Source organism: Microtus ochrogaster, chromosome 2, assembly GCF_000317375.1.
Source record: "Microtus ochrogaster isolate Prairie Vole_2 chromosome 2, MicOch1.0, whole genome shotgun sequence".
NCBI classification, from domain to species: Eukaryota; Metazoa; Chordata; class Mammalia; order Rodentia; family Cricetidae; genus Microtus; species Microtus ochrogaster.
Window position 1 is genome coordinate 44,775,385 of NC_022010.1, and position 9,644 is coordinate 44,785,028.

The 9,644-nt window shown below is 49.3% G+C and overlaps 1 protein-coding gene across 1 annotated transcript in view; it reads right to left on the bottom strand.

The window, feature by feature from the left end:
• Positions 1 to 9,644, bottom strand: part of Pdia5 (protein disulfide isomerase family A member 5) — an 89,707-nt gene that overhangs the window by 47,110 nt on the left and 32,953 nt on the right. The window contains exons 4-7 of the mRNA XM_005344890.2: positions 7,731 to 7,814; positions 7,288 to 7,333; positions 3,513 to 3,605; positions 1,640 to 1,700 (exon numbers count right to left, since the gene is read on the bottom strand). Coding sequence (XP_005344947.1) covers positions 1,640 to 1,700; positions 3,513 to 3,605; positions 7,288 to 7,333; positions 7,731 to 7,814 — 284 coding nt within the window. The remainder of the gene's footprint in view (positions 1 to 1,639; positions 1,701 to 3,512; positions 3,606 to 7,287; positions 7,334 to 7,730; positions 7,815 to 9,644) is intronic.

Genomic DNA, 9,644 nt, shown 5'->3' on the forward strand with positions numbered 1-9,644 from the left:
CACACACACAGACACACACACACACACACACAGACACACACACACACACACACACAGACACACACACACATACACACACACACACAGAGTTCTACAGCTTCATTTCACCAGTGTGCTGACTCCTGGAGGTGGACACAACTCAAAGGAGACCCGCTCCTCCGGGTGCCAAGGAGGGTGACTTCTGGACCAATCTGCAGCCAAATGACTAATAAGGTCCTCAGCAAAGAGAAAAACCTGCTGCGACCAGCTCGTGAGCATTACCAGAGTGAGCCATGGTGAAACTTCAGACATGGGGCAACTGGGCTCCTCCTGCCGTCACCAACACCTCTGAAGGCAAGGAGGCTGGGCAAGAACTGTTGTCATGAACAAACTACAGGCTCAGTCAGGCAAAGCCACCAGAACCCCAAAGGGGCATGTGGCCCGAGGTGTACACCAACACACAGGGAACAGGGGAAGGGCCTCTAGGCAAGAAGGTTCCAGAAAGGTCAAAGTAAGACAGGCTTTCAAGAGTCAACAGAAGTCTGGTGCCACAGACTGTGCCAGTCACCCCCACCATGCATACTCCTGGGCACAACCTCCTCCTACAGCTGACAAACTCCTCTGGTTTCTAGAAGGGTATGTGTAGTCCCAGGGTCAGAGTTCAGAGCCTTAAAAAGTTCCAACTATGTTGAGTTGGGACTATGAGACTGCAGGAGTGGTTAGAAAGATTGTATCTCTGCTACTAGTACTCAATCACTGTCCAGCAGCCATAGATACTGTATCAATGTATATAGCAGAGTTCCAATAAAACTTTATTACAAAAACAGTGAGCCACTGGGCCATAATTTGCTGATCCATATCAGAGGCTTATGAAGCAGCAGGCACAGCACACAGTTTTCCAATAAAACAGAATACAGTAATCATCTGGTACGGGACATAGCACGTGGTGAGGGTACGTATAGTTTTGTGACATAGAAGTGGCTTATTTACATGTAATTTACATAGAGTTACAGTGCAGGGCGGTGATGGGAAATCTTTTCAAGTCTGTGAAATGCAGTTAAAAGGTTGGAAGCCCGTTCTCTGAAAAGTGTGGAAACTGAGCCCAGAGAGGTGGAGTATTTGGCCAAGCTCATCTAGCTCACTGGGAGCCAGCTGGCACCAGATCTGGGTCTTCCTGCTGCCACCTCAACTGTCCTTCTGCCATTTCCCACAGCCTCAGGCTTCATACAGCTATGGAGCCCAAATCCCCAGGTCCCACTTCGCCTCACCCTGGTCCCCTGGTCCTGCCAGCTGACACCAGCAGTGTTGAGGGAGCTGGTGTCGCCGAGGCAGATGGGCTCGGGGTGGTGAGGAGTGGCAAGTCCAGGGGCTGGTGGGCAGCAGCAGAGCTACAGCAGGCACACAAGAGGGGGGCACGCCCTAAAAACTCCAGGGCCTGAGGCAGGAGAACGCAATTCTAACTAGAGGAGACACCCTGGAGCGTCCAGGGTGGAAGATGGCAGGAGCCTGCCAATTCGACAGGAGAGAGAGGAAGAGGACAGCAGGAAGATGGGAGCCAGTCAGAATGGCCAAGGGGAAGGAAGGAAGGTAGAGACGGGGGCCCCTGGCTGCCCATCACCAGCAGTTTGAATGGACTGTGGCCCAAGGAGCATTCACTTACAGGGAGCGTAAAACATCATGAGGAGTGGCTTCTCTTCTTTCTTCAGGAGGCGTCTGAAGTCCTGAGGCATAAAGAGAAAACCCCAGGAGGTCACATGCAAGGAGACAACATGGGAGCTTTTGGCCACCTTTGCCCCAGAATGCAGTGATGGGAGGTATGGTGGCGAATGCTTCAGAATTCACATGAGACTCAGTCATAGCCCAACAGGAACTGGAAGAACCTAGGGCTGCCCTATTCTAGACACCTCTGCCATCAGAGAGGATGAAACACAGGGTCTGAGGGGATAAATGGTTCTCCCAAGTCACTGGGCGAGGTGAAGAAGCCGGAGTCAGTTCCTAACTTTCAGTTCTACCTATAAAACCCAAAGACATCAAGGAGCCATTTTTCTACAAGACTACTAAAAAGACCAGCCCTCCACGTGATTTTACGAGTGACTGTCTCAGTGAAGATAACAGTTTTCATGGCTGCTCTTTGTGACCCCGGGGATCTCCTGACCGAAGTACTGGATGATGATGAGCCCACACCAGCTAATTCTTCTCTGGCTTCAGGTCTACCTCCACCACGGGTCCACAGATCCAGTGCCCCGCGGAACAATCCAGGACATCATAAACAGATCATCTGTATTTGTGAAACAGTTAGATCACTGCCTGGCACATTATTAGGTAATATAAAATGACCCGTTAAATAACCGTGGCCAATAGAAAAAGGAAAATGGGTGTCACAATGCTCTGACGACTGGTCCAAGACGGAGCCAATGGAGGAGGAGAGAAGCGAGCCCGCTGAGGGCTGCAGAGAAGCTCCGCCACAGAGCATATTTTGATTACAGTTAAGTTCCTCTAACCAGCTTTCTCAGAAGAAAGTTAGAGGCCTTTTCTTTTTGAATAATAAGGAAAATAAGAGAAAATTTCAAAAGGCAGCTTTCTGACAGCAACATGGCACGGAGTAATAAATGACAGCAGGGCCGCACGATGGGATACAACTGCGGCATTGAAGAGCGGGGTGGAATAGTTAACGTCACACTAAGATGTGCATGTTAATCTGGGGGGGGCAGGTACAGAACAGAATATAAATGCAATGACGTGCTTCTGAGTAAAAATATTTATATATGCATTACCTTAAAAGCCTGGAAGCCTCCACAAATATCAGTAGTGGGCCATCTCTCAATGAAGAGAGGGGGTGATTTGTGGTTTTCTTTTATGCATAAGCTACACTTTCTAAATATTCAACAGGGAATGTGTATTACTTAGACTTTTTTCAGATAGATAAAACAAGATTGTAATTTTTGTGGGAATCTAAAACACTCTGTAAAAAAAAAAAACCTGAAAAAAAGCTAACCTTTATTTACATTCACAATTGTAATCGGATGTTTACCTCAAAAACAACCAAAGAGGGAGGCTTTAAGAAACTGCGGTATTAGGGATATATAGCTCAGAGGGAGGAAGTCTGCTCGGCACCCAGACCCTGGGCTGGAGTCTCAACACTGGGAGTGAAAATCATGGCGTTTGAGAGTGGTTAGATGCTGAGTCTGCAAGCTGGGGAACCAAAGGCATACAGAGCGCAGCTTTCAAAGGTGAATGAAGATGAAGTGAGTTCGGTATTGGAGCTCAGTAATGAGATGCAGTCAGTACCAGGTAGAGGCCACCTCTGCAGAAATGCCTGAGGAAGGCTGCAGGGGCTCTCGGGAGTGCTGGTCACTAGCTCTTGGTATCAGGCAAGTACGTGAGCGATCCCTCCTTCACAGTTTCATCTAAGTTTTAAATTTTTTTCTGAGGAGGGGTTAGGGCTTAAAGCATGATTACATTTCGATCCTAACAACCTTCCCACAGATATCTGGCCCTAACTGGGGATAACAGAAGAAGAGAGAACAGATTACCTTCTCACTGTCAATGTGGACAACATCTTTGGCTTCAGGATCTTCTTCCCACAGCGGGGGACCCTTGGGGTCCTTCAGAAAGGCCACTATGGACTGAGGGGAGAAAAAGGAAAAGAAACCAGGACTTTGGTCAGGAAATGGGTGAGTTGGCAGACCCAGAGACCTACTCTGCTACCTGTCTAAATATCCAGGCACACCAAGTGCCAGTCTTGGAACTGCAGGTGGCACTGGCTGGAAGGGGGAAATATTTGTTCATGGACATCACCACTAAGTGACCAGAATTTATTCCCAGCACGTCCCCCAGGCCTTTTCAATCACATGGCACCACTGGTCAGCTGACGTGGACATGCTTCTCTACCTTGTACCTTGAGACAATAAGCAGGCTTCTTCAGCCAGAGACACTCCAGGGCTTCAACTACAAATCTTCCCCCAGGAAGCCTTTCTGCTCAACTGAACAAAGGCCTCCAGGCTGCTGCGAAACACATCCTTCCACATCCCTAAGCCCCTCTCCTGTCAACTTCTAGGCATGTAACTGCAGCGCTTATCGCCTGCTGGGGAGTTCGAGTTCTACACTGCTGATAGAGCCTCGGAGCCTGGCGTGTGAGTCAGTGGGGCCAGGGCTGGGAAACACCAAGCCAAACTGCCCACCCCAGTGGCCTGGTACAGGCTGGGGCACTTCTTTCCCTGGACCCTCTGTATCAGAGCAACGAGGCTGGGCTTTTTGGGGGGTGAAGAGTTGGCTCCAATCGGAGACGGATAATGTCCAGTTGCTCTCCATCCTCACCAACCATAACACTTCACTGGTGTAGACAGAAATGACACCTCAGTCTAGGGAGATGTTCAAGGTGGGTGAGAACCAGGAAAGGTGCCTCAACCTCCTCCCAGTCCACTCGCGGCTGAGGGAGACAGCCACAAGGATCTTCAGAGTCCCTATTTGATAAAGCAAGATTGCTTATTTTGGGGAGCTGGAGAGCGGGCTCATTAATTAAGAACACTGGCTGCTCTTCCAGGTTGATTTCCAACAACCACATGATGATAAATAACCCTCTATAACTCCAGTTCCAGGGAATCCGGCACATTTCTCTGACCTTCACAGGCACTACCTGCATGGGGTGCACACATAGGAGGACATGCAAGCAAAATACTCATACACATTTTTTTTAAAAAAAGATTTCTTATTTCAGTCAATTTTATCAAGTGTCAGCGAGCAAATGCCAAGCTGAGGGCTGGGGAGGGGGGTGAGAGTAAGGACAGAAAGAAGGAAGGCTGGGGAGAGAAGGGGAAACAGCGCTTAATGATGTCCTGCCATAGCAGAGGACCTTGGTGGGTCTATTGTTTCTGGAACCTCCTATGTGGGAGGGGCTACTACGGGACAATGAGCCACGCTTTTAGAAGGTCTCTTTCAGTTAGCACTGCCTGTCTGCCCAGATGGAATGGTGAAGTCCCTCCTAGCAAGGTAAGGACAGCCATTTTGCAAAAGTTAGACCTACCCTTCCTCGATCGCCTGTCAACACTTCATCAGGACAACATACGTCAAACAGCACGGACAGTGCCTTTTCGGAGCCTACACTTACCACAGCCACAGAGGCAGCATCCCATCTAACACGGGAAACAGATGCTAGTGCGTGTCCACCTGCCTGCTATTCCACAAATACCTAGTATGGTGTTTTCAATCCAGAGCGCACAAAATTAAGACTCTAGTTTGGAAAGTCTGGACCACCTTGCTATGTGCATACACACTATTTGGTCCCTAATTAAGTAGTCATGGGGATTAGGAACATAGGCCTGGCCCACAGTTACTACTTCAGAGGACTTGGGGGGAGTCCTGTCTCCAGACTCAGCATGAGCTGAGCTTCAGAGTTCCCACAGCCTGCTCATCTCACCTCTACCCAGAATCCAGAGGAAACAAAAACAAAACAAAACAAAAAGGAAACAATTAAAACAGTCATGTTAGAATCCTGCTGTTTGTGTGGGCGCATTTTCATTTAACTAAGGCTCAACACCACCCACGGGTTCTTTCCAACTTTTAACGAGACATCATGGGAATTGGCACCTGGAAGCCCACTCAGTTCCTGGAGCACCATTAGGAGGATGCTCAGTATCCAGAAACCAAGAGAATGTTATGCCTTCCTCTGCCGTACTCTCTTGACCCTCTGAGCTGGGAGATTCTAGGACTGTGGCTGCCCATTCTGAAACCAAAGACCCTGCCCAATGCTCATCCTGACCCATTCTTTGATGCAAAAAGAGATATATCCAGCAGTGTGACAGAGACCACTCTTTCCCCTTCACCAGCCTATCCCTGGGCTTCTGGCTGCCTCCCTGACACAGAGTTCTTTCTGGGCAGCACCATTCCTGCTCAGTGACTCCAGGGCAGACCTTCCAGAGGTCCAATCACAAGCCAGCCAATCCTTCATCGATGTGTAAACAATTCACCCATCCTCCTTCCCAATCACATTTTGCTCCCGGGGAACATGTGTTTTCTCTTCAAGGACATTAGTCGATGTCACAACACAGAACATGGAAGGCCAAGCAACTCTAGTTGGAAATAGATCTTCAAACCTCAAAATGGATGTTAAGAGAGTATAGAAATAAGCAGAAAGCCCTTAAAGCAGAACCTGTGGGTCGTGATCCCTTTGGGGGGGGTCACATATCAGATCATTTACACGCATTATCAGACATTTACATCACCATCCATTACAGTAGCAAAGTTACAGTTACAAAGTAGCAACAAAAATCATTTTATGGTTGGGGGTCATCACAACATGAGGAATTGTATTCAGGGTCATAACATTAGGAATGCCAAGAGCCAGTGCCATGGAGGGTACAGCTGTAGCAACTTCAATACAGAGGTTTGGGTAAATAAGGAATGACCTGTGAGAAGGGCCAAGGGAGCCGAGCACTGAGAGCTATACACACAGCTGAACAGACAGGAACAACTGGAAAGGGATGGTGAAAGAGAGACAGGGCAGAGGGTATACCACAGTGGAAGAGCACCGGCCGATCAGGCACGAGGCCCTAGGCGCATTCTCCTGTGTGGTAAAAGCAAATAAATGGGACGGGGGACAAACAGGTGCTCAGAGACGAACCCTGCCTGAGCTCAGCTCAGGTTAGAACCGGATGAAATGCATGGCCAAGGCAGGTGATGACCCTGGACCAGAAGCATGATGCTGGCGTGAGGCAGAAGATGCTTAAGCTGAAGGAGAGCTGAGGGCGGCAGAAAGGCAGCTCCTCTGGGAAAGCCAGGTGGCACCTGCAGGCTCAGGACTACACTTATCCTTTTATAAGTAGGCTTTCCACCTACTTATAGACTGGAGAGTAGCAGGGACACTTGGTGGTATCTACGTCTTACCTGGGAGGAGCCACATCAGCTTGAAGCTGCCGATCTGCCCCAACGTTTACCATGCTTACCCAAACACAGGGCAGTTCATGCCCTTCAGTCTACAGATAGCCCCTGTGGGTACCCTCACTGATGAGGAGATGGTTTTGAAGCCAGAGCAAAAGGAGACCATGACCTCTGGAGAGGAGGAGGGGTCACGATATCACCTGCCCCAGTAGGTGAGTCCTAGGCATTCACTGACAAGGCCCGGGTGTCCCCTGTGTCAACAGCGATAACCCTGGCTGGATCCTCTGCTGACATCAAAAGTAATGATAAGGACCCTCGGGTGGTCAGGAGGGGCCTTTGTGCAACCTGCCCTTTCTCCTTTCAGGGAGACTTGCCACGAGTCTGGTGTCCATTCAGGCTCCACCCCATTGAGAGGGAGGGAGGCAAATTCACCTTCAGCGTCACAGCTCGGTCATATTCCATGTGAAATGCACCGTCTCTGTCAAATAAGGAAAAGGCGTTAACTTTAATATGCTTCAGCTAACAGACACTGGAACTCTGTGTGTGTGTGTTTTTGTGTGTGTGGTGCATGTGTGTGCATGCGTGCATGTGTCAGTCTGTCTGTCTCTTTCCTCTTAACTTTAATATGCTTCAGCTAACAGACACTGGAACTCTGTGTGTATGTGTTTGTGTGTGTGTGTGTGTGGTGCACGTGTGTGCATGCGTCAGTCTGTCTGTCTCTTTCCTCTTGTCTTTCTTTCTAATAAATAATGGTAAATACACTGGAAAACTCATTCTAAAATAAACTAAATCCAACTGAAACCTGGTGTTCATTGAGACCACCAATATAACTCTCAGCACTTACTCTGAAATTGGGAATGCGCAGGGTCACTTACTGGTAATGGAATAATTCAATCTTCTTGTCCTTTGGGCTGAGGTCAACTTTCATCTTCTTGCACAATTTTCTACTCTCTGCGTCACTGAAAGACAGAAATGTCGGGCACCATTTGTTACCTGGAGTCGTCACATAGGTGTTGACAGCAGAATCTGCTAGAGATCTGAGAAACAAGGCAGGTGATCTAGAATTCTCAGGTGCAGATGAAGACGGTGGCTCTGGGGGACCTGGAGAGTAACGGACAGGGTGTGTACTCTGCGGTGGTCAGGGGAGGGACAAGCAGGAAGGATGTGCTGCCTTAAGAGACCTCAGGGGTGAGTCCAGTCAGGGGAAGTAAAGCGCTGGGAAAGTGAGGGGGCGGGGAGCTCACTGTAGTAATAAATATAAACCTAAAGCCAGGGACCATAGGCCCAGTTGCTCAGGAAGCTGAAGCAGGAGAATCACTTGAGCCCAGGAGATCACGACTATGGCGGGGGGCGGGGGAGGGGAGTGAATGCCCTACAACATGGCCTGTCACCTGGGGAAGTTTCAAACAGCCTGGCCTTCTGCTTCAGAATCTGTGGAAGTGGCACCACAGCAAGATTCTGCTTCTGAGGCTCTGAACGTGTGCCACCTGCTACAGGCCATCTGTCTGGGAAAAGATAATGCCCTGCCATGTTGGAGAAGAGCTGGGGTTTGTTAAAAAGCCAGGAAGAAGAGCAGTGCTTTGGTTAGAGAAGCCTCTCTCTCCCTTGTCTGTGACTATACTAGGAATCCTCCTGGTACGCACAGCCTGTCCGTCAGGTACCCCATCACTGTTCAGAAAGCACCCGTGTAGGACCTGATCTAACTGTGGTATCCTTCCAGAGGAGCCAATAAAACCTCTGAGTGTGATGCTTACACCAGCATTACCCAGGAACGCATTAGAAACACAAAGGCCCTAGTCCATACCCCCTATACAACTACTCTCGGAAACTTGAGCAAATGCATCCTAACACCACTTCTAGGCACCTGCTATATGCTGTTGACAGTGGTTCTCAAGCTTCCTAATACTGCGACCCTTTAATACACTTCTTCATGTTGTGGTGACCCCCTCTACCCCCAACCATACGATTGTTTCCATTGCTATTTCATAATTGTAATTTTGCTACCGTTTTGAATCATCTGTAAATATCTGATGCGCAGCCCCTGAGAAAGGATCATTCGACACCAAAGGGGTCAAGACCCACAGGTTGAGAACCACTGTGCTGTGGGAACTATTGAGCGAGAGTACTGGTCTGCACAGGTCCTTCTTCCTCAGCTCCCTGTCTCAGTCCCCTAGAGACCCCCTACTCTGACTGTTCCCTTTGCCCTCTGACCCAGGAACCAGCCAAAGGCAGCCAGCTGTTCCATCGACCCAGCATCCTGGCTGTCCTGTAAGGACCATGTCTCCAGGTCTCAATGGGATCAGTGAGAACATTCTGGCCATCAGACAGCCACTCCATGGATACCTGGCCACACAGCAGCAGTCTCCGGGGAAACTGTGCTGCCGGGTATGGCAGCCGCCTGTGGGAAGTTATCTCCCCCACCTGTCTGCACACCTCACTCCACATACAGACGCCAGCGTCACACAGCTGGGCTGGGGCTCCAGAGCAGATGGGCTCATTCAGCCCCCCAGCTCAATTCTCCAAGCAATACCATGAGCAGACAAACAAAACTGCAGGCACCAATGTAAGGGAGAGATTTTCAGATTAAGAAAACATGTCTGGAGCCGGGTGGTGGTGGTACATGTCTTTAATCACAGCAATCTCAAAAGGCAGAGGCAGATGGATCTCTATCTCTGTAAGTTCAAGGCCAGCCTGGTCTGTAGGAGCTAGTTCCAGGACAGTTAGGGTTGTTACACAGAGAAACCCTGTCTAGAAAAAACAAAACAAAAACCAAAAAACAGAGGTGGGGG